The sequence below is a fragment of the Primulina tabacum genome, chromosome 4 (assembly GCF_025594145.1).
Source record: "Primulina tabacum isolate GXHZ01 chromosome 4, ASM2559414v2, whole genome shotgun sequence".
Classification (NCBI taxonomy): domain Eukaryota; kingdom Viridiplantae; phylum Streptophyta; class Magnoliopsida; order Lamiales; family Gesneriaceae; genus Primulina; species Primulina tabacum.
The window spans coordinates 8306659-8331291 of record NC_134553.1 but is presented as its reverse complement, the minus strand read 5'-3'; the positions used below and the strand labels follow the sequence as shown (position 1 = coordinate 8331291).

Here is a 24633-nt window from a genome sequence, read left to right as displayed (position 1 = left end):
CGACCATTTTGGATAAACCATCGCCAAACTGTATCGGCGACGGTTTTTTCATAACCGTCGCTGTTAGCGACAGTTTTGATTAAACTGTCGTCAATAGCGACGGTTATTGAGAAACCGTTGCTTAAATATTAGGAGACGGATATAAACCGCCGCTAATTTAGCGACGGTTTATATAAAACCGTCGGTATATTAGCGACGGTGTATCCTATAACTGTCGCTAATCCAACAGTTTTTATCTACTAATATTAACAATGAATTTTTTTTTTGGACCGGGTTTTACCCTTTTTTCAAAATTATATTTAATGGATTTAATGTCATATGATTTACACTCTTTAATTGCTTTTTAATGAAAAAGAAATGCTCTCTGTTACACTAGCTTGGTGCCTTTTGGTAGTTTACTAATAATATATTTTTATATTCATAATTGAATCATAAAATGTACAACAAAAAACAAAAAAATATAGTCTCCCTTTTATGTTACCCCATTAATAAATGAAATTATTTAAGAAAAAAATAATATTCTCGGTCCTATAACTTGTTTAATTTTTTTGTTTTCGTAAAATAAAGTTTTGTTTTGATATATTAAAATTTAATTTTCGTTTATTTTGATACAATTTTTGTATGACAGCTAAAGTCAGCATTTTTCTAATCATTTTTAATGATATCATAGCGACAGTTGTTACAAACACGTCACCATTAGCGACGGTTTTGAGTTAAACCGTCGTTAATAGCAACGGTTTTGATCAACCGTCGCCGATCTGGATGGGCGACGGTTTATGCGAAACTGTCACAATTAGCGACGGTTATATATAACTGTGACATAAGTGCCGATAGTGATGGAATTGTCACTGGCACATTGCACATTGTCACAAGATAGTGAATTGGCGATAGTGCCACAGTCTGTAACGGATAGGTCAAGACACCGGATGTTTGGTTATATCGATTGAATATAATTGGAGTTTCTTCTATTACTGAATTCGATATAGGAATGCCAACGTCTGGAAACCGGGATCCCTAGACTAGGATTGAGTCTAGTTTGAGCCTGGAGTCACGAGTCTGATTGACAGTTTTATACTGATTATGGTTTCAGATTTTGATACATATTACGAATATCTGCTTCATGCTCTATATTGATTATATGATTGCATGTTTCATTGATTTATACTGGGATTTTATTCTCACCGAAGTTATCCGGCTGTTGTCGTGTTTGTATGTGTGCATGGAAACATGTGGGACAGAATCGGGGTCGAGGAGATGAAGAGAGATCGTGATTAGAGTGGAGACTACGGACCATGATTAGAGATAGGGTTTGGACACTTGATATTTAGTTGTTAAACCTTAATTTGAATGATTGCATATAGTACAAGACTTGTACTTTAATACTGACATGTATATTATAATGTATTCCATTACGTTCCGCATTTAATAATGTATTTAAAAAAAAAATTAGACCATGTTTATTATAATTGATTAAATTGTCCTAAATGATGATTAAGAAAATGATTAGCGTCCGAGTCCCCACAACAACCGTCGCAAATAGCCACGGTGTTCAAAACAAGTAAAAGACACTCGAAATAATCATTCATAGAAACCGATTATATATTTTGTAAAATATTTAAAATATATGCAAGTTGAATGAATAAAAATATTTTGGTTGAAGCATTTTATCAAACATTTGGTATGCAATATTTTGGTATTCAAAGAATACATAAAACGTTTCAACAATGCATCTTTGAAAACAGTGGAAATGAAAAGTAAATGCAATAAACAAATAAACATGAATTCAAAGTTTAATATCTTTTAAACCAACTTTAGATTATACCTATAATATATGAATATGCTCTAGACGAGTTAACCTGATTCATTTTTGTATATGTGAGATGAATTGACTCAATCTATTATCACGGTGAAAAATAATATTTTGACTTAAAAAAATAATATTTTTTACTCGAATCAATATATATTAAATAATATTTTTTCATAACGTAACTATAAAATGATATTTTTACAATAAAAAATAATATTTTGAAAAAAAAATAATATTTTTCATGAATCGAATCGAATTAGAGATATATAACATAAAATCACATATGAATTTTTCATTAATATATTATATTGGTAAAGGAAACCCTCTACGAAATTAATTGGATACATATCAAAGATATTGAATACTATCTATTATCACCATCTCCCTATATATAAAAATACACACATCAATAAACACGTCTTCTGTATGTTCATAATTAAAAAGTATTTTTAGTCAAATACAACCTAGACTCGCATTATCTCATATAAAATCATTCGGGGAAGGATGCTTATATTATTAAAATAAAATAAAAGGCAACGAAGCATGTGATATGATTTAGAAAATGGTGTATTGATAAGTGTAAAATAATATTGAATGATAAAATCGTCAGATTGACTCCACATTTATCAATGGGCATGCCTATTAGATGAGGAAAATGCCGATAAATTTTGAAGATGGTGGCACCAACCGGAACCACCACGAGTCAAGGCCTAGCCGCCTTGGCCACCACCATCACCGCCACACCACCGCAGGCTTCTCCCGACTAGGAGTTAGAATCTTGTTGTTATCTATGGTGGTTGGCCTCTTTTATCTTGTTCTAAGCCACTCTTCTTTTCCTATTCAGTTGCTTCGACGATCTTATTCATTGAACTGCTTGTCTCCAACTTGTAAGCCAGATCGAGAGACTGCTTCATCTTCATCAAATGTAAAGACACATGAGTTTACGTCTAATAATGAAGACTTACCATCTTATGTAAGTTGCTTTCGATTTACTTCTATTTATTTTTTTTTTTTAGAAAATTTCATATTAGAATACTTAAATTTTGATAATTCTCACATGCAATACACGAATATATTCGGTTGGACTCAGTAATTTTGACATTGTCTCGATTGATTAGTCCAGAGATGAAATCAAGAAACTGGAGAGTGCATTAAAGAAAGCAGCAATGGAAAACAGCAAAACAGTGATTATCACCACATTAAACGCAGCATGGACTGAGCCAAACTCAATCTTTGATATTTTTCTTGAGAGCTTTAGCATCGGATATCAAACACAGAGCCTTGTGAATCATGTGGTGGTTGTGGCATTGGATCAAACTGCATATTCCCGTTGCCGCACCGTGCATCCTCACTGTTTTGCCCTCACCACCTCCGGAGTCGACTTCTCTGGCGAGGCCACCTTCATGTCTCAGGATTACTTGAAGATGATGTGGAGAAGGATTGATTTCCTCAGGGTGGTTCTTGAGTTGGGGTATAGTTTCATATTTTCGGTACGTTCTTATCTACATCTGTTGTCAAATTTTCATCACCAAAAGTATTGAGGCTTGCCCACATTCTGAAATCACACAATTAAACTTAAAAAAATATATCTATTTTTCAGGATGCAGATGTAATGTGGCTGAGAGATCCATTTCCCAGATTTGACCCAGACGCCGACTTCCAAATTGCTTGCGATGTGTACAAGTCCAACTCCACCGATCCAGACAATATCCCCAATGGAGGCTTCAAGTACGTCAAATCCAATCATCGTACAATCAAATTCTACAGATTTTGGTACAGAGGGAGGCAGTATTTCCCAGGAAAACACGATCAAGATGTGCTGGACATGATAAAGATGCATCCTTACATTAGCGAAATCGAATTGGAGATGAGGTATTTGGACACCGCCTCTTTTAGTGGGTTCTGTGAGCCAAGTAAAGATCTGGATCTGGTGTGCACGATGCATGCGAATTGCTGTGTTGGGTTGGGGAAGAAGATTCATGATCTCAGAATGGTGATTGAAGATTGGAGAAGATACATGGCGCTTTCGCACACGTCTGTTATAGGATCTTGGAGTGCTCCATGGCAATGTAGGTGAAAATCCAATCACTAGATTTGGCCACAAACAAACTGATAGAATAGATTCTTAACATTTTCATGTTTATGCGATCGATCATCTATAGTTAAAACTACTGAAGTTGAATCTATAGGATGTTTTTAACTGTACTCAATTCAAAAAAAAAAAAAAAAATCAGATACAAACACAAACATTTAGATGGTTAAACATTTAGATGGTTTTGGTGGTATCGAAAACTTAGTGCATAAAAAAGTAAGTAATCTGAAATTAAAAACACAAAGGATATAACAAGTTAGAAAAGATCATAACTTGAGAAGTCAACTGATTTTGCCGCATCTATCATTCCAAAAAAATGTCTGAATGTATTTACAGTATCCAAAATTTACATATTCTTTAACCCTCAATGAGATATCGGCATCAAGTAGCCCAACCAAAACCCCAGGAACTAATTCTACACCGCTTCTTTTAAGCACTAAATTTCAGGAAAAAGAACAGATAAAATAGAGGGAAATAACATGAAAATACAGGGGAAAGACAACAATAACTTATCCTTGAAAATTGGAGCTGCGGCGATGGAAAATTTACAGTTCCGCACATCTGTGCAGCTCGTGTATCCACTGCAAAATGATGCGATCATGTTGCATCCTTAAATCCAAAATCTCGAAAGCACTTGGGTATACTTTGCATACTTCAGCCATTTAGTTTTGCTAAAAATTGGCTTAGATTGTATTCCTCGGTGTACTGTGACTGATCCCAAAGCTCTTCTAGCCCACCAAGAATGGCTTTCAGTCCCTTGCCCCTACCGGATAATCTTGCGTCCATGTTAACTCCATTTGAAGATGTTGACGTTCTTGCCCCCTGAATAATAAAAACAAAAAACAAAATAATGAACACAGAAACAGGCTAAACTGGTTAGCTGTTCAAAAGCCTCAGGCTTGTAGCATAGAGCGGCAAGGGACAATCCATTGAGTTAGTTGCTTGTATTTCAAAGTTCTAACACTTCGATCATCTTAATTTTCATGTTTGAAGTTTATTTTATTTCGAGGGCTCCTCTGATTGAACACACTGGGGTTCCTCCTTTGGACGCCTATCCGGCATACTCTAGAACAACGTCCGATATGATGGAAAAACAACCAAAGAAAAAATCGAGTCAACTGCAGAATTAAATACCTTATTGCTTTTAGCAGAAGTAAACAGATCAAGTAATTGATCTGTATTCATCGTGTTCATGCTTGAGTTCTCTGCATTTATGACAGCATTTGCCACTGAAACTTTGAACTTTTGAAGGCTCATAACTTTCTCTTCCATGGTGCCTCTCATGATCAGACGGTGGACATTAACAACTTTCCGTTGGCCTAACCTGTGTGCTCGGTCCATTGCCTACAAGTTTATTGTCGGATATGATGTTATGGCAATCATGCTTATTCAACTGAAAGAAAGGCGCAGACCTTGTTCTTAAATAACAAGATATGTAAATATTCAAGAATCAAGAAAAAAAAGATTAGGCCATCTAAAAAAGGAGATCATTTTCCATCTAATTGCTACCAATTTTCATTTCAAAGGCAAATGAATGATTTACCAGATATACAGAGAATCAAAGATTACGAAATGCCACACCAACAATTTACTTAAAACACAAGTCATGAAGACGATGGGGTTGTAACATTATTATTTCAGATCAGATAAAAATGCACTAGTCAAGCCTCTGAGCAAACCATACCATAAACTGATTTTTACCATTGATCTAGGGTCGTACATATACTACTCCTAACAAAACTGAAGAAGAATTGTTTTTGTGCCTCTGAGCAAACATATACCGTAAACTGATTTTTACATTGATCTAGGGTCTGTACATATACTACTCCTACAAAACTGAAGAAGAGTTATTTAAAAAACGAAGTCAAGAACAAGCTGTGAGAAAGAAAACACAGGTCCCTACCTGATGATCTCTCATAGGATTCCAGTCATGCTCCATGAAAACAAGGGTATCAGCTGATGTCAGGTTTAAACCAAGCCCTCCCACTGCAATAGCTATCATTAGATTTACGGGTGGTTTTTTAGTATGTAATCATCAATTTCGAAGTAGTACCATGTGTCGTGAGCAGCAGAGCATCAATTGTTGGGTCTGAGTTGAAAGCTTTGACAATTTCAAAGCGTTTTTCAGGTTGAATCGATCCATCCAACCGCAAATATGTAATACTGTGTTGATCCAAAAAAGCAATTACATAACAATTTAAGGGGAAAAAAAGCTCCTTCCCAAAAATTTCTTGGGAAGGACAAGACAAAACAAGGAAAATAAATTACTACAGGGAAAAAAACAATAGAAAAGAGAACTTCAAATTTTATCCCACAAGAAGCATCCATAAGGGCCTACTTTTTCATGAGAGTTTGAAACAAGTCTTTCTCAATAATGTCCAAGAAGGCCTGCACGAACGGAAAAATTAACCAAGGGAAGCACAAAATATAATGGAGAAAATACCATTTGAAAGAGAAATGAAGTGTGATTACTTTATGCTGAGCAAATATTAGAACCCTGTGCTGGCCAACAGCGACGTTGGCCTCAGAATTTGATGCATCCACACCTATTCCACACTCTTCCATTATCTCCTGAAGAGCGACAAGTTTAGGGGAATGTACTATTTTATGGAGCTCTGTAGAGATATCAGTATTGGCAGGAATGTGTTCTGACAGCATAGGCAAGAGTGAGTCCGGAATTCTTTCACCAAGGACAAGTAATGGATGGCTACAAAGTTTTAATAAGTATTTAAGTGCCTGAAATCGAAACAAATGAAATGAGTGGAAAGAAAAACAATAAAATGGAATGGAATGGTAGCACTCTCTCAACTTACCTGGAAAACATGAGGAGTTGCCTTAGGTGCCCCTCCTGCATTTTCATTTAGCTTAACCATGCTTGTAAGTTCTTGTCTAACATGTGAACCAGAAAATTGTTCATACAACTTCAGTTGAATAGGACTTAAATCACAATATCTGTCCTGAATGATCTTCTCTGGCAGATCAGATAAAACTTCATCTTTTGTTCGGCGTAAGAGGAAAGGCATGACCTAATGATAAAAAAACTCCATATAAGAGCATATGCAAGAAACTTGAGAAAAAGTTTAATGGTTAGTGGGAACAGGAAAGAGGGTTTAAGCTAAAAATCATGAACCTGCTTGTGCAATGCTTCCATGGCAAGGGCACCAGCTTCCGCATCCTTTGCTGAACACTTAGGATCTCGTGCAGCTAACAGGGGTTTTCCGTAAGTAGCTTGAAACTGTAGAAACAACAGATGTTTTTATAGCATCAGTGTACCATAAGTGCTAGAAATAATTTACAGAATTACAACTCCGAACAGAACCACTTCCGGTCATCATTGCAACCATCTTAAATAAGGAAAGTCTTAATCAGTCAGAGTCTATGTTTGAAATCCCAACTGCTGGAGAATGGAATGATATAGCAGGAATACTGCTCTTATTACAGAATTCAAGTTTTTATTTCATATCCTCTTACAACAACCACGCTGGAAGTGGAACAGAATCCACTGATTCTCACAGTTTCACCTCCATGCACGAATAAAAACAATCCTTAACAAATTTTCTTCTGAGTGTTAGAACCAGAAATATCAAAAACAACATGATAAATACTATGCAGCAAAATATTCGAAACAGTTCAGGAATTTTTAGCTACGCATATTGAGCATCCAAACACATATCAGCATTCACAAACACATTGAAAATATTACACCCGAGGATCATGTTTTGGGACTTTGCAGGCCTGGAAGCTGAAGGTTTCTTTTTTTTTTTATCTCACCAGAAAAAACAAACACATATAGTCATTTAGGGAAGCATTAGTTCCAGAGAAACAATAAATAAAAAATTCAAAACCAGAAACAAGGCCTTTTTTTCTACTTTCGGGCTCCTGTTTGTTCATTCTACCAACTAAAATATAAGATTTAATATTGCCACAGATAAACCCAAGAAAATACAATTTTAAAGAATGAAGGAAAGCAGCAATGTAAAATACCTGTCTATCAGTTCCAAGAAACCCCGGCATGAGGAAGTCAAATAGAGACCACAGATCCAACACATTATTCTGCAACCCAATACAGATTAATCAGCAACAGTACAAACTTAAAATGTAATTCTAAGTTGAGCTTCATGACAAACCTGGATTGGTGTTCCACTCAGTATGAGGCGATGCTGAGCCTTCAACTGTTTCACAGCAACTGTGACTTTGGATTTCGAGTTCTTAATAATATGTCCTTCATCCAGGATGCAGTAGCTCCAGTAAACCTGTCTGAGATAATCAATATCTTTGCGGACAACATCATATGATGTCACAATGACATTATGCTTATCGAATTGCAGTCGCAAAGATAAACGCTCAGGAGCAGAACCAATGTATTGAAGTGTTGTTAACAAAGAAGGATCGATAAACTTCTCTATCTCATAAACCCAGTGCCCAACAAGTGTTGATGGACATATAATCAAAGATGGTAGCAAGTCCTTGCCATTATCTGCAGCAATGTGCTCTGCTACATCAGATGCCACAATTGCTGATGCTTGAAGGGTCTTACCAAGACCCATATCATCACATAAAACACCGTGAAGATTAAACCTCTTTAAAAAAGCTAGCCAATTTATACCTTCCTGTTGGTACCTGAAACCACGAAAATAGAGCAGATTAACAACCGAGATGTATAGTTGAATTAGAAACACAAATTTGCGATACAAGTTAATAAAACTTGAATTTACTTCTATCAGCAGATAATAATATCATACCCAGAAAACAAGATTTTTTATGCATAGGCAACCGCTAAATAGTATAATACAGAGATAACAGTAACTAGACACCCAAAAGTAGAATTTAAATTTTTTAATTCAAAAGAAAATAATAGAAATTAGTGATGGAGGAAGACAATAGCTTTTTGGATGTTTTAGGACAAGTGTACCAGCCAGCTTTCTAAGCAACAATTTAGTGTTAAAGGAAGAACAAGAATGTTGAATTTCGGGGAAAAAAAAAGCATCAAAGTGCAAGCACTGTGGTGCAAACCACCTTGTAGGTAAATCCAATGCCATCTTTGCAAGTTCAGAAGCCCAATAAACAAATGTTCCAATTCCTCATGTAATTGACATTAAAAATGCTTAGGATAGTGAGGTGCTATTTGTGTGGCTTAACCAATAGATCAAACTTATAAGAATCTCTGTAAGACCATTATTCTATATTAACACCTAAAGACTCAATCCTACACCAATCAACATTGTTGAGGAATTCGGAAGAGATGCAAATAGAGGACCTCCGAGAAATAGAAAGAGTGAGTTCTCAAAGTAAAGCTATTAAGTATGCCCCATTTCAAAAACAGAGTGATAGGGAAGAGAGATTGTAGCCAAATCAACTAGTTTGAGAGATTAGGTAAGGATGATGATGAATCATTGACATTGCCCTTGGTGTTGGCACATTTTAGTGAACTCCAAGGGGGATTCATTTCTCCGCAGCAAACAATCCCACCAGAGCATTGTTGGATCATACTTCCGATAACAGGAAATACAACTTTTAAACTAATTATGTAGGTAAATAACTAACTATGAATTATTGTTGAGTATTCTTAATGTTAAATCCAGAAGTGACATTATATATAACTATAAGCTTAACGACACCATTGAAATTGTTTCATGCCATGCTTCCTCGATTTCACAAGCACGCAGCATGCCACAGAAGTTACTATTCGTCTCGAAAGACGGAACTATCTAGCTCCTTCAATAGTGAGAATTTATCCTTCCCCAAAGCAAAGGCTACAATTCGCACATTACAAAGGTCTAGCAGCAAGGAGAAAAAGTAGGGGAAGATTGTCATAAGGTTTGCATATGGTTCAACTGAGATGGAATTGGGCATAGCGTTGCACATATAATAACAGGTGAACCTTAACAGACATTAGTTGAGATACATAATATGATAATAGCTTCTTTGATTTAACTTGATCCTGAGAATGAAAGAAAGATATCCATTTAGCTGATACCAATGTGTATTGGTAAAGCCTTGACAAAATCTGGATGCGTGCGGAAGTAGATGTGGGGTTGAGAGGAAGGGGGAAGCCATAGCTGAGGAAGGAAAAACAATGAAACGAAACATGCTGCTATAATAAACACATTACGAAAAAGTAATTTGCTGAGTTCACTTGCACACCAAGGAAAGCTAAGAAATAAATAGGCAACAGACATATCAACTGTAAAACAATTGTGTCCGATTTTATATCAGTCCCTTCCTTTAACCTCCACTTATTAGAATGCAAAAATGGAGATCAATCCCCATCATAACCTTTTTCCTTGCGCTCCCTTCCTTTCAAAACTGTTCACCTCGAATAATAGTGCGAGGATTGCCAACAAAGACAAAAAGTTACCTCCTCAAAGTCACTTTTATTTCAAAGGAGAGCTTGTAATCATCAATGTGAGAATTGTCAACTAGTTGCTCCAGAAATTGTGCATCTTCATTATTTCTAGACAAACGTTCAGTCAAGCCATCAGGCAGAGAGACACCACGTGCCAACGGAAGATAAGGTACTAGGGCAGCAAAACTGTGTGTCACACTCTGCCTGACAGAATGATCACAGTCGCTCATACACCTCAAAAGAGGAACGACCAACAACGGAGCATATGGGACCAGTTCCAAACCCAACCCCTGTACAAGCAAACTAACTAGCATGCCAGCTCCTTGTCTAGCCTGTACAGATGACACATCGCTTAACATAGGAATAGCATTCTCAATGATCACGCCCATGACATCCAAAGTCATAGACTTGGCCATTGCCGTGATACATCTTGATGCAGATAATCTTACGGCAATATGAGAATGGCGCACACATTTGAAAATGCAAGGTAGAAGAGTGAGAATTTTTGGTCTTAGACTTGCATCCAGTAGAGGAGAAATAGAACGAACCACCTGCACAGAAGTGAAGAAGCATCAGATAGGAGCAGCCAAAATCTTCACTGGATGGAAGTAGAAAGATGTATAACTCTTGCGTCATGATACAGTAAACCAGTAGAATTATCTTCCAGTGAAGGGGGTAAGAAGAGGATAGAACCCAAAGTACACAGGAAGAATACCTAAGTAAATAACTGAGGAACTAAGTTCCACAAGACTTCAGGTTAATCCTTACATAAAAGGCACCAACCAGAAACTTTAAGAGACCTTCGAGGTTTGAGTCATAAGATTTTGCAAAAACCGCTAATTTCATTATTTTTTTTGAGTCATAACTCTAAACTACAGTAATTATAAAAAACTGGAAACCGAACTGAATCCAACAGGTAGAATCGATCTACTGGTTCCATTTGTGTTTTAACCTTTTTCACAATTACCCATTTCCTACCAGTTTGTAACCAATTCCAAATTTTTTTAGGCCGACCGATTCTACCCAGGTAGAACCGATTTACTGTTCCGGTTTGGTTCCAATTCAACACGGCCAGGCGTTAGCATCCCTAGACCCTAAAAGTAAACAGATTCATTCATTTTCTAAACATGATGTTTAAGCTGACAATTGGTCAAGTGAAGTCTGACATGCTTGCTTACTTGGATATTGTTTATCAAAATCTGAGGATCTTTAACAGAATCAATAGCTTGATCAATCAGTTTCTCATCTTCCAGTGTCTTTCCCTCAATATTACAAGCCTTAAGGACCTCAACAAGGCAATCCCACATCTTAGGAAGTCTGTCAAATAAAGAACCACAAAATTTCAAGCATAGATATTTCAATGCAAGTTCAGATCCTCGTCGACTAATGAAACCTTCAAGCATTGATCGGTCTTCACCAGGAGATAGCACCTGAACTCTTGACTTTGATCGAATGCTACTGCTTCCAAAGGACAGAAGATCTTGATCTTCAATTATTTCCACAGAACTCAGGACTTCTGCTTGGGGTGTTTCACGAGGATCCATACATGATAAAGTACACAGATTCTTGATTAGCTTGTCATTGGGACCAGGTTTGCGTTCAATACACTGATGGATGAGTTCTGCCAGTGATTCAGCAGCCTTATTTTGCAGAATTTCCTCCTTAAAACAAAACACAATTTTAGTCAAAGTTTGGTGTTCCCCAGTAAAGATACACTCATACACCATAACCTTTAAATTACCTGTTCTCGTTTAACAGAAGCCATTATAGGCAAGATAACTGGATTGAGTTTTGCAGGAAGCTCAGACATCCATACAAATGCAGCGGCTAGTAAAGCCGAGACAGTAAGATGCAAATTATTCTGCAACCACTCAAAAAGCAAGACTGAAATGTTAGAAAATATTTTCCTTGGCCAGTGGACTAATTCAACATATAATAACCTATGCAAAATCAAAGCATGTGTTCTTTCAGATAGAGAAGAGTAGATATTTTGACAGACCTGAACACATTTCAGATATCCAGCAGTTGTCAAAAGATTTTGCTTTAGAGACTCTAATTCGTCAAATAAATTCTTTCCATCAGATTCTAGTCCAGTGTTTTTATTGCTCACAAATGGGAGTCGTGATGCAAAATTCATTGCATCATCAGCAGTCATATTCTCAAGGTCCACCATGGTGCACGACAGAAGATCACTGAACAAGCCAGATGACTTTGTAGCGAAATACAACTGGCTGGCCTCATTCCGCATCTTACCGCATAATCTAGAGAGTTCAGCATAAGGTAGAAGAGAATCTTTTGTAGGAAAAGCAGGGTTACTGCAACCTAATAAATCTAACAAACACTGCCGAAAGTTATTTGAAATGCCAGCAAAAACCTCATCCGATTTCAAAAGGCCTTTCAATTCTTTAAACCAGGATATAAGAATAATTGAAACCACCTGACACAATCAACAAAGAAACAATGCAATCAGTAGAATAAAATGTGGCAACACTTTTACCCAAGAATTACCCCAGGATTTTATTAGACTAGAAAATCAAAGATACACTAAATGATTTTGTCAGTAAAGAATCAACCTGCCGCTGAACTCCAGATAAAGAAGTCAATCCCTTCCACAATGGGTCAACCACATACTGCAAGGATGCACCACTAAACCTGGAAGCCATAACTCCTAAAGCAGTTGCTGTAACAACTCTTGTACAAGTTACTGAGATGTCCAAATCAGCACCGACAATATTTTTAGATGAATTTGCTGGAGCATCTCCATTTGGCCCTGCTGACATGGTTTCCAAGGATTCTGAGGATTTATTTTTATGATTTTCGTTTTCAAACTTAACTGTTTTAATTTTAGCTGCAGCTTTGAAATGACATTTACGAGGTAGGGTAACAGGCCAAAACATCTTGGAAGCATCCAATGGGGACCCATATGGAGTTGTTGCCAGCTCTACCCATGAAGAATAGTATGATTTTGCAGCATTTTCTAAATCTTCCATCAGGCACTAACCAGTGGAAGAACTGTGTTAGTAGTGAAGCCGGAAAGGCAGGAATTAATAGATTAAAATAGTTCAATGATTCTTAAACAATGATGAATCACATAGAGTTTAATTGAATATCTACACTGCCAAAATAAATTCTATAAAAGAATGATAAAACTGCAAATTAAGGGCAGGAGGGCAATCAAAACAACATTAAACAATTAAGATAAAATTGAGGACTGCTGAGTCATGCTTTTTACAATATATTAATCATATTAGATGAGCGAGACAAAGGTGCTCAAAATCAAGCTTGATTCACGTGACAACAATCACTGCCAGACCTCAAAAGTTAAAACCTGGCTAAACTTCCTTTGTGTTTGTAAATTACCAATTTTCTAGATTGTTTGGGTCATGGGTTCAGCTTCCATAATCAAACCACAGATCGAGAAACTACAAGATTGAATGTTTCGACAGCTGTCATAAATTAATGGCTCACAGAAAAATAATGAAATGGCAAGTATCAGTAAAACTGAGAATACAGAGCAAGTTGCATACAAGGACTAGGAGATTCCAAACTCTCTCTGAGCATTGCAGAATCTCATCATTTGATTCGAGCAGTAAATTCTGGAACACTATCCTTAGAGTGTCACCAACGATAAAAGAAGGCCAAAATGAGCTAGCTTCATCAGTGATGCTCCTCCTGTGACCAGCTTCAAGCAAACGTTCCTGCATGTCGTACATAGTTTAATTCAAACCAAATAAGGCAAACCAAAGCAGCAAATTCACAGTTTTTCTGATATAAGCAAGATATTTCATATCCTAAAGAATGCAACAAATTTGAAAAAAATCATTCAAGGTCGCAGGAGAAAAGAAAAACAGTAGAAAAAATGTCACGAAAATGACAGGTCAGATTTAAGAATAAACACTACCAAGGTGCGGATTGCAGACAAGCGAACTGACGTTATGCTATGTCTCATAAATGGCCATAATCGTGGTGCCAACATTGACAGCATATAAGGGTTTTCTAGAGAACTTGTCCCTTCATCATGATCAGCCATGTGACTGCTTTCGTTAAGGTCAAGTTCCAGCTTCTCCTTGGAACCCAACATACTAAAAGTCTTCGGAATCATCTGCTCCTGGGAATAAATTTCTGCCAGTAGATTCATTACACTGCAAAAGCAGTACACGGTATTAGAAACATTTTAAAAACCTACATTTAAGCATGTACTTACAATAATATTTAAGATGAACCACAAAACAACCAGAACCTGTATCTTTCACAATCAAGCACCAACTTTTAGTATGTTTGCAAACTAACAAAATCTAGATATCCATCATTGCATAGTTAATACCACAATTACAAACTAACTTAAGCTGATGTTTGCAAGAAAATAATTTTTAACAGCACAACAGACATTCTAGCATCAATAAAATTCAAACTGAAAAGTAGTCTCATACCATGCCTTCGCTCCAGAAATGCAGAATCCATCACAGTACAAACTGCTTACTACTCAAAAATGCTCTGATCATTTGAACCCCAACAATAAATAAAAGCATATTAAAGTTATTTCAATCAAGGCAACTTCGTACAAACAGATTCATTAAATTTTAAATCTTTATTTTTCATCTGTAAAACAGTATTTTTCTTGCTAAAGAAAATCAAGAGTGAAAAATACGACAGAAGATTGAAACACAATATGTAGGACCCACCAGCCAGCAAATTAACCCCATGCACTAATGAGTTTGGGCCTTCTTATATTTCACAGCACACAAACCTTAAATTAAACAATATAATATGCAGAATGAATGAGGAAAAGAATGGACTAGAGGTTAAATAAAAACTGTAGTGTAAACAGTGAGGTATGAAAAACTAATTAACCCGAGTAAGAACAGACGTGGCAAAAAATCCCACAAAAGTAGATTAACAAATTTACACAAGCCCTAAAATGATAGGTTTATCAACTTTATGTTCAAATTGTATCCATATGAAGGTTTAGAATGTCCTAGAAAAAGTGGAGTACCATGGTTAACAAAGCTATCTAACAATATTTTATCCACCGAACAATGCCTGATGAAAAATGGAGGAGCATTCTACAACAGAAGAGAGATTTAAACAGACAAAATATTGTGGTATTTAACTAATGGAAAACAGTTGTGTTTTGAATCGACCAGCATTTTGTTGAAATCCCTAAAAGGAATTAAACAGAATAAATTAAAATGTAGATCTGTGGTCGTATTAGGGTTCAAATGTCTCGTAAAATTGAAATATCTTATTTAACAAAATTGATAAAGTGGAGAAGTAGGACTGCACGGTTAACTAGGTTGGAGGAAAAAAAACAAAGAACTGCTAAAGAACCAGAAGAAGAACTAAGAAGAGATAATAATCAAGAGCACTTGGCCTTCTTTTGGTGATAAATACACTCCATGCATGATCCAACGAAACACATATCCAGCTCAATCTTTAAGGGACATTACCGAAGAAGATAGTGACATTAATCCGCTAGAAAATGTCAAACATGCACACACATACTCTCTCTCTCTCTCTCTCTCTCTCTCTCTCTCACACACACACACACACACACATGAAGGCATGGAACAATAAATCAAAAATGAACTTTTAAAGACCATTTACAAAATAGCCAAAAAAAAACCGAAAAGGATTGCCAAAAAGACAGGAAGATGTACCAGCAAAAAGGAATATCAAAAAGACAGGAAGATGTACCAGCAAGAAGAATCTCAAAAGACAATAAACTCGACAAAATACCTGCTGGTTGAGGGGCTTAAATCGTCCAGGTCAAGCAAAATGTCCCAGAGCAGCATGACAATAGAATGCAATATTGGACCCTTGAGAGAAACAATAGCAGCTGATGTCGGTAATAAAGCTTCTGCAGCAACGGCTCGTACATCATCATCAGGATCCTCCAGCCCAGTTTTACAAGCTGGAAGAACAGAGCCAAGCAGATCATGGAGCATTTCCTAGAGTCATAACGAGAAGATTAGGCATTGTCAAAGCAACAAAATCGCCAAAATTATAAAATGCATGGACAAAATGTACAAAAATACCGGCTCAAGTCATCTATTGGAGAAAAGATAGAAACTTACAGCTGGGTAAAAAGAAAAGAAAACACACAAAAACAAACAAGGTACGCAACAGTGTTAGATGTCCCACATCGTTTGAATTAAGTCTTTGGCAGTTGTATATATGGACTTAAACAATATCCGATCCCCCGAGCTAACTTTTAAGGTTGAGTTAGGTCCAAGTTTCAACCTTATTTGAGATAGGTCCGAAAAGACTCCCCAAAAAAGACCTTTTATGGCATCTCACATTTTAGTAATTCTCCCCAAAAAAAGACCTAACAACATCAGTAATTCTCTCTCACACACATTCTATATCATAGAGAGTGCACCGAACAATTAAATAATCTGATATGACCAGAATTCCTGCTCAGTTCCTGCTCCTACCCATCAGATAATTGTGTACCCCATAATAAACACAGACGCTGTATCACAAATGGTCAAGCAAGGACACCAGATTTCTAAAACAGTCTACTGAATCAGAAGTTTATTTTTAATTAACTGCAAAATGTTTGGTGAAGTATATCTCTTCACATTCACATGATCTCTGTGTCTGCAGTTTAAGGTCTTTACATGGATTCAAATCAGAACAATAAAAAAAGATTGAAAACTGTCATTCTAAACCGATAATCGTAATATTAAACTCAGATTCATGAAGCAGTTACTAAAAGAACTACGCCAAGAAAATCAGAAGGAGAAATGCATTCCAATAACCGTGAAGTTATCTTATAGCACAACAATCTACCTGTCGCACAGCAACTAGATATTTAACACCCAAAAGACTCCCATGACGAATCTCCCACTCTGGTCTACGCTGAAAAAAGTGAGGGCTAATTAAAACAATGTTGCAGCAAGGCACAAAGAGTCTCACAAAAAATGTTCCAGTAAACACTCTTTACTCTATGTTTACCTGCATTTGCAACAAAATATTCAGCGTCTGTTGTACTAACGTTGGATGCATGTACTTGAGTACAGCACCTAAGGCTTGAGCACACGTTTCCCTCACCGGTGCCACAACTTGATCCGAAATGTAGTCTCCAAACCTGTACATTAAAAAAATGTTAACATCTAACAAGTTCCCAATAAATTCAATCTTTGTTTCAGGTTTAGATTTCCAAAGACCGGTTGTTATTATATGAACAAATGAACTTTAGGATTACAGCCAACTGAAGAATATTGATATATGATAAAGGAAAAACCAAAGAATTTCTGTAATAACATGTAAGCATCTGCTATAGCAAGTTAATATCTTTCATGCTTAAGTCATTAAGTTCCTTTTCTCCTCATAGTTTCACTTTTTTGTTAACTTCACTACCAACCATTCAAATAGAAGTACTGGTGAACATTTATTAAACAAATCATACCTATCCAGGGACAAGACACACAAGAAGCGAATTGCACACTCTTGTAGAAATTCACAATTTCTCAGCCAAGAAGTCCTACCCTCCATAACCAAGTTCATCAATTCAGAGTTTTGAGGTATCTTTTTTATTATCGTCATCTTCTCCATCAATTCCTTATCTTCAGAATAATCATTTGTCTCTTTCACATCTAACCCACAATGGCATGGGCTGTCAATACCAGATCGTGGTTCCCCCTTCACAAAACCACCATCAGTTTCTCCATAATGCATGGGAAAAGCATCTCCTGCATCAAATTCACCTTCAACATTTAAACAGGCATTTAGTCCATCAATGGATTCAACCACTGAAGTAGAAACATCCTCCAACTTTGGTCTCTTCAAAACTGGCTCTGAATCATCAACTGAGACTTGCAAATCAAAATCAGTTTCCCCTTCTCTTCTCTCATTTTGCAAATTAAATGCCGATGAACATGCACAGCTGAACTCAGGCAAAAGGATGCCCGCACAAGCTCCTTGGTAAGTCAATATCTCTCGAAGAGCCATGATACTGCCATGGCGAACTTCCCAAACTGGTAACAAAATCAGCTAACATATAATTTAACATAACCATGATCAGAAGCCCCAAAAAGTAATTACTGACCAGGGTCAAAGATATCAATGAGGAGTTGTTCAACAAAACTTTGAAAAGGCCAGCCCCCATCTCCATCATTTTCAATATTGTCATCATCGGAAATGGTATCTGTAAGTATCTGCATCAAAAACTTCTTCAGTAGATTGCATTTAGAAATCCTCCAGACAAAGAAATATGTAAACAGAACGATGTTGAAGTAAAACATGCATATATACATACATAGGGTATCAACCACGAAGGACAAGCAAAAACATTGATGAAGTAAGTACACATTTTCAAATTTTGAGACGTGTCAATGACACCTAGATTTTCAGATGGAACAGAAATATGATGATTGAGAAAGAATATGATGGAAATTACTCACCTTGTTCCTTGTAATATTGGTAAAAATATTAAAACATTCTTCATTCACCTTTTGAGCAGTCGGTGAATCCAGGGAAGTAGTCCTAGGTGCCATAGCATCGTGTGATTGGGTTGCCTCTGTGGACCCATCCTTTGGCCAACCTTTGGATTGGTCTTTTGAATTACTTTTTGCTTTACGTTTTAAGAGATTCAGCTCCCTGGCACTGGGCCTCCTAGATCTTGAGGTGGGCACCATACTCGTCACGAGTTGGTTAATATTACGCAGAGGCTGTGACGCATAATAGTGGGAAGCAATTCCATTTACAGGGTAATTAAACTTGTGCAAAACAAGGTCCTCGTCTTTTATCATATCATTGACATCCATGAACTGTTCACACACATCTAAACCTGCATATGAAATGATAATTGATGTCACAACAATTTTCTATGCCCGCACACCGCATCAATGGGGGAAGCCATCCATTTCTCCAAAGTCTAATGTGTGTGTGTTTTCTATTCTTTTCTTTCTTTCTGATCTATGGACGTCCAAATAATAAATAAAATTCAATATCCACAAGTAACCTATGAACAAGAACAAGCAAAATAAAAACAAATAGTAAATTAAAAACAATGTGCATACATTTGATATATAACGTGTTTCATGTTTATTAGGTAAAGTCATTTACCCGCTACAATAAGGATAAAAAAATAAAACAACATCGTACAAAGTATAATTGTTCTGGTAAACACCATATGGTTTAAGCAATCACACAACAGTAATTGATTTTCCAGCTATTTTATACAGCAAAAGAAGGTTTAGACATCGTGAACTGCATCTTAGGCACAAAAATAGAAGGCAGTGTTTGGATCGCTTAGTGTACCCCAATTTCAACACCGACCCAACATCCACCAAACAAGCAACAATTCAATTTTATTCATAAAAAAGTTTAAGGCAATAAATCATCAGTTTCAATTCTTGAAAAAACTTTTTGAACCATCAATAACGATAGATAGACTAAATTATTGCAGTTAAAAAAGTCAGCGCTGGTATTAGACCAGACCAAAAAGTGGAACGACAAATATTAGAGATTATTATTCCACTTGCCCAAAGATCTTAACCAAAAGAAAGTAAAGTGAAAACAGCGCAGACTCAAAGTTTCACTTTCAATTGTAAGCCACCTAGTAAAGAATTAGAACACATGTAAGGGATTGAACAGCTATAAACAATCGTGGAAGAGAATCACTAAGAAAAGCGAAAAGTATTCTGCCAAAAAGAGAGAAATATTTTGGGTTCAAGACAATTAAATCTTTTGGGAGGAACGAGGATACGATGAGCAAACCAAGAATAGAGTAATACAACCAGAGATCAGATCTACCTTACACAGAAAAATCAAATCATCAGTACATCACAGAGAGAAATCTCCATCAAAAATATAGGAACACACGAGCCAATGCCCTTCAAAAAGAGATTCCAACCCTAGGAACAACCCTCTCCTAGCAGAGTTCACAGTCCACAAGGTTTAAATGGAACTTCCAATCACAAGGTCAAAAATGTCTTGAAAAAATCTCAACATAAAATTGAAGAATCAATAATTTTTTTGTTGAAAAGAGAGCTCTTGAAACAAGGCAGTCTTGTAATGCGTCAAGTACCTTAATACATGTGTTTAGAAGACTTGTAACAATAATATGTTCCAAATGTTACTGATTGATCGAGACACTTGGTATTCAATAAAACCGATACAAGAAAATAACACTGACCTAATCGACGCCGAAGGTTTTGTTTTTGTCTGCTCAACCGCTCCCTAGGATTCTTGCAGTTGTCATTTCCAATATCATACTCCTGAAATTGAGTTGTTGAAAAATCAAAATCGGGTGCAATATACTTGCTATAATCCACTCTAATTTAGAAGATATATTAATGACATAAGAGAGAGAGAAAAACTTTGCTTCACAAATATGGGAAGCTCCATACAGCTACCTCAATGAACAAACAAAGGATATAAAAAGTTTGTGAACATACAGATTTTCAGTTTACTACAAGCAGATGGGTAACCAGGGAAATTAATTACCTGACCACCAGATGCCAACAAAGCCCCAAACTCCAACACTTTATTCAGATCAAAACTGCAAATGGTAATTAGATGGAAGAAATTGACACAACAAAACAATTTCACCGAACGTAATGATGAGACGTAGTTTCTTAATAAACAATACAAGTAACTATAATAGCTCAGGCATTACGACAATCAGAAGAAAAAATTATATAAAATATACTGAAGATAATGAAAAACCTTCTAAAAGAAGTGCCACCAACAATTTTAGAATGGTAATTGGGCCAAATCACCACTTCATCAAAGGTCGCAGAAATACCAACTCCTGACAACTTCACCTCTAGGCAGCTAGAGATTTCAGTCAAAGATGTATGTTTGACATTTTCTGCAATGGCCCCCACAGCACGAGCTGCAGCAACTCTGGTGTCCCACTTTTTACTATGTAAATATTGAGACACCTACACAAGTAATTGAAAAGTGAGACTCCAGGTGTAAAATGCAAAGTACTACTCGTGCTACAATTCAAGAGTAAACGAACTTCAATGACAAATATAAAAAAAATAAAAGAAATAATTGTGTATCCAAATGAACAAATGAATAACATAAACATTCCATACAAAGAAACAGAGTTAAAATCATATTCCACCATACAACTTCTCTTTATAAAATCAGATAGGGTGCATAACTACATATTCCTAAAGTAATGGCATTTAGACATACATGTTGTAGTTGAAATTAACTGGCACATTTTGGCTCCATAAACAAAAGGATTTAGCAATATGTGTACAGCATAAACAGAAAGGGATTAAAATTATTAATTTTTTCCATGCTGTTTAAGTAATCTATTGTTCTCTTGAATCATTGCACTAAAAGTTCCATCGGATAAAATCAATCAACTTTCAGTTAAACCAATGTTCTAATTTCCAACTTTCTGTTGGAATTCGTTAAAGAAAGAAGTACATAGTGGGTGCCAGATGTTAATAATCCAACTTCAGAAAAAAACAAGAAGAAGTTTGCCAAATAACCCAAGCCCGTCTAATAAAACAAGAACCTTGTGCCAAAGTATCCCTCGGACAGCACATAAAATCCCAGTGCCATCACAAATGACGAGATAATAACACACATTCTCAAGGAACAAGTGTATGGTCATGCAATTAATCAAGTTCAATCAATAGAAAGATAAATACTTAGAAACCTAAAAACATAGACAACAAAACAATACCTTGTTCAAGAGGGCAATAAGGTCCTGCGGATGCGATTTGGCAATTTCCCCTATCTGCCTTGCTGCTGAAAACCTTGTTGCTTGGGTTGTACCAGCTTAGCATTTGTTAAAGAGAAACAGACAAAGTGGACACTTAATTGGAAAAAAACAGAGGGGGTGGGGGGGAGGGACGGGACTGATATCCTTGAATCCTTGTATCCTAAGAGATAATTGAATAGAAATCTGTAAGTCAAGCACAATTTGAAAGAAAAAAAGGACAAAATTTCGTCTTGCCATAGCAAGAAGAAAAATAAACGCAAGAACTTTTGGATTTTCAGACTCGCACAATTTGAAAGAAAAAAAAAGGACAAAACTTCATATTGCCATAGCAAGAAGAAAAATAAACGCAAGAACTTTTGGATTTTCAGACTCCAGTTAGAGATAGCATAAAAGTACAGATACCAACAATGTTGAGAAAAACTCAGGTTGAGAGGATATTTCAAATTTCAACATAAAATATCCACAAAATTACACTCGTAAATCAGAAGCACGAATACGGGACACATATGCATTCGAAAATATACTGGTGCAGCTGAATACTATTAAATCACACACTAAAATACATAGAGGATACAGTCCAGTAAAGTAAGCAGACGATGCAGCCGGGATGACTGTTGAGCCATGATTTATGCTTTTATCAAATTCCAAGGTTCCACCTTATTCCCACATATATTACATAACCATGAACAGCCATCCGAGAACAATTCCCAATAAATTTAATTGCCTGCAGGTCGCTCATTGCTTATGCAACCATTATAAACACACCTACAGTGGATCGAAGAATATTGAATCATAAGCAACCCAAATTACTCCTTTAACAACTGAAGGATTTTAAAAAATCCTATCAGCAACATCGTCTTACCCAAAAGTGAGAAAGTAACCATTTCAAGAACAAGCTAATAAAAAGACCCCCCAACAACAGCTCTGTTCTAACTAATTTAACTGATTTTTACGTAAAAATTCAAATTGCTTTTCCTAGGTCGATGAAACAACTACAAAGCATGTAATGCGGATCCATTCGTCCACCACCCTTGACTGGAATTGTATGTTAAAGAAGAAAACTACAAAACATGTAAACAGATATGAATCCGTACCAAACAAAAATCACCTGAGCGATATTTTGGACAGAATTTTCCGTAATATATCCAGATAAAATTATATATTCATGTGGGTCAGAGATTTGAGGGAGACGAGGGTTTCGATTCTGATAACAGGGGATGATGCTCGTTTATATAGAACTAGGAAAAAAAAAGTGCTTCCATTAGCGGGTCATGACCCGACTTGATTTCTGATAAACGGGTTATGCTCTGTTAATATTTGTATATCATAATTACTGTATGACAACGTTGGTCGATTTTTTATTTTTAATTAATTTGACTTAGATTAGTTAAATGGTGTTAATTTAAATACTGTCTAGAAAAACAAGAGGACGGTGCATTTTTTCTCAATAAATTAATGTATGTTTTGTCCAAAAAAAATAAAATGTAATCGAAAGTCAATTTTTCGATCAAATCATGGATCGAGTTTTTACTCTTTATATTATTACTAGTGCATCGACGCACGCGTTGCGTGGTTGTATAATATTTTTTATAATTCATTTGATTTATATTTAAATGATGATCAAAATATAATTATAAGAAATAATGAGGAACTACACTGTAATTTTGATATATAAATTAAAAAAATTGAAAAACAAAAAATAAAAAAAATGACTTCATTGAGATTGAACATATAACTTAAACCCTAAGAAATAATAACTCTATCCGCTAAACTACACATAACTTAGATTAAAATTTAAACATTTTATTAATATATATAATTATTAAGACAAACCATGACACCAAAGTTAGTTACTTTAAGTGTCTCAAACTTAATAAAATAGTATAGAATCATATATATATATATATAAACTGTGAATAGTAACAAAAATTTTGAAAAAAAAAATTCCAATAAATAAAATTTGGTCTCTTGAATAAGATATTCATTTTTCCAACTACCATCTCCTTTATGACCAAAAAAAAAAATTAAACACAAAATTGATTGAAAAAATCACTCGGACACAATTGCACTTTTATACTAAATTTTGTTACAATATTTTACTTTATATTAAAATTGAAAATATATATAGGGCATTGCGAATCAAATATTATATGTCAATGATAACTAGGCCATATTTAATGGTATTCAAAAACTTTGACTAGTCATGTCCAATACAGTGAATAAAACAGTAAATCAAATTGAGTCCTGTACAAAGTACAGTTTTCTTAAAACAGATTTGTCCCCTCCGACGGTGCTTTGATGATCTCGACGGACAACTGTTTCCCATGATGCAACGACAAAACCTTGCAACAAGTTAGCACGAAGAAACTATACCGGCGAACCGAAAACATATCTTCACTTTATCACCAAAATTTAACAGAGGCAAATGAAAAGCTAAAAATATGAAATGCAAAAGAATGCTTGAAAGAGATCTTAAGTGTTTGTAAAAATTATTTTTATTTTTGCATGTGGAAATGCACACTAAGAGTCATGCAATATTAATTAACACAATTAATCTTCTCATTAACTCATGAATATGAAGAGCCAAAAGTCTTCAATTAAATCAAGAATATGAAAAGTCAAAATACACTTTCACAATAATGAGCACAACTAACTCAATAATGTGGAGAGCTAAAAAACATTCTCACATTCAT

General features: G+C 35.8%; 2 protein-coding genes across 5 annotated transcripts; one reads left to right on the top strand and one right to left on the bottom strand.

The window, feature by feature from the left end:
* The first annotated feature begins 2325 nt into the window (after nt 1–2325).
* On the top strand, nt 2326–3993 carry LOC142541522 (uncharacterized protein At4g15970-like). 2 transcript variants are annotated; one of them, XM_075648046.1, is made up of 3 exons: nt 2326–2780; nt 2926–3297; nt 3408–3993. In XM_075648046.1, exons 1-3 carry the CDS (start codon nt 2454–2456, stop codon nt 3882–3884), a joined length of 1176 nt encoding a protein of 391 aa, XP_075504161.1. In that variant the 5' UTR covers nt 2326–2453; the 3' UTR covers nt 3885–3993. The 2 variants fall into 2 exon arrangements, with proteins under 2 accessions (XP_075504161.1, XP_075504162.1); XM_075648047.1 differs by having other exon boundaries at nt 2645–2780; nt 2931–3297.
* Nucleotides 3994–4172: 179 nt separating this feature from the next.
* LOC142542977 (TATA-binding protein-associated factor BTAF1-like) lies at nt 4173–23197 on the bottom strand. 3 transcript variants are annotated; one of them, XM_075649919.1, is made up of 29 exons: nt 23049–23197; nt 22515–22705; nt 21902–21996; nt 20920–21137; nt 20698–20752; nt 20387–20468; nt 18651–19036; nt 18296–18404; nt 17657–18224; nt 17203–17335; nt 17038–17106; nt 15982–16193; nt 14147–14387; nt 13773–13943; nt 12819–13241; nt 12245–12682; nt 11987–12106; nt 11424–11906; nt 10258–10796; nt 8027–8519; nt 7884–7952; nt 7030–7134; nt 6713–6925; nt 6372–6635; nt 6238–6287; nt 5953–6062; nt 5803–5885; nt 5034–5243; nt 4173–4721 (listed from the first exon to the last, which is right to left on the bottom strand). In XM_075649919.1, the coding sequence occupies exons 2-29, from the start codon at nt 22561–22563 to the stop codon at nt 4554–4556; spliced, it is 6156 nt and encodes a 2051-aa protein (XP_075506034.1). In that variant the 5' UTR covers nt 22564–22705; nt 23049–23197; the 3' UTR covers nt 4173–4553. The 3 variants fall into 3 exon arrangements, with proteins under 3 accessions (XP_075506034.1, XP_075506033.1, XP_075506035.1); XM_075649918.1 differs by having other exon boundaries at nt 23035–23177; XM_075649920.1 differs by having other exon boundaries at nt 18699–19036; nt 23035–23177.
* Between the last annotated feature and the right edge of the window lie 1436 nt (nt 23198–24633).

Coding starts and splice junctions, on each gene's coding strand:
- LOC142541522 (XM_075648046.1), top strand. CDS start 2,454: ATGAGGAAAATGCCGATAAATTTTGAAGATGGTGGCACCAACCGGAAC. Junction 2,781..2,925: donor ATGAAGACTTACCATCTTAT/GTAAGTTGCTTT, acceptor TCGATTGATTAG/TCCAGAGATGAAATCAAGAA. Junction 3,298..3,407: donor GGTATAGTTTCATATTTTCG/GTACGTTCTTAT, acceptor TCTATTTTTCAG/GATGCAGATGTAATGTGGCT.
- LOC142542977 (XM_075649919.1), bottom strand. CDS start 22,563: ATGGCTCAACAGTCATCCCGGCTGCATCGTCTGCTTACTTTACTGGAC. Junction 18,405..18,650: donor CCAATATTACAAGGAACAAG/GTGAGTAATTTC, acceptor TTTTTGATGCAG/ATACTTACAGATACCATTTC. Junction 18,225..18,295: donor CATTGATATCTTTGACCCTG/GTCAGTAATTAC, acceptor TTTTGTTACCAG/TTTGGGAAGTTCGCCATGGC.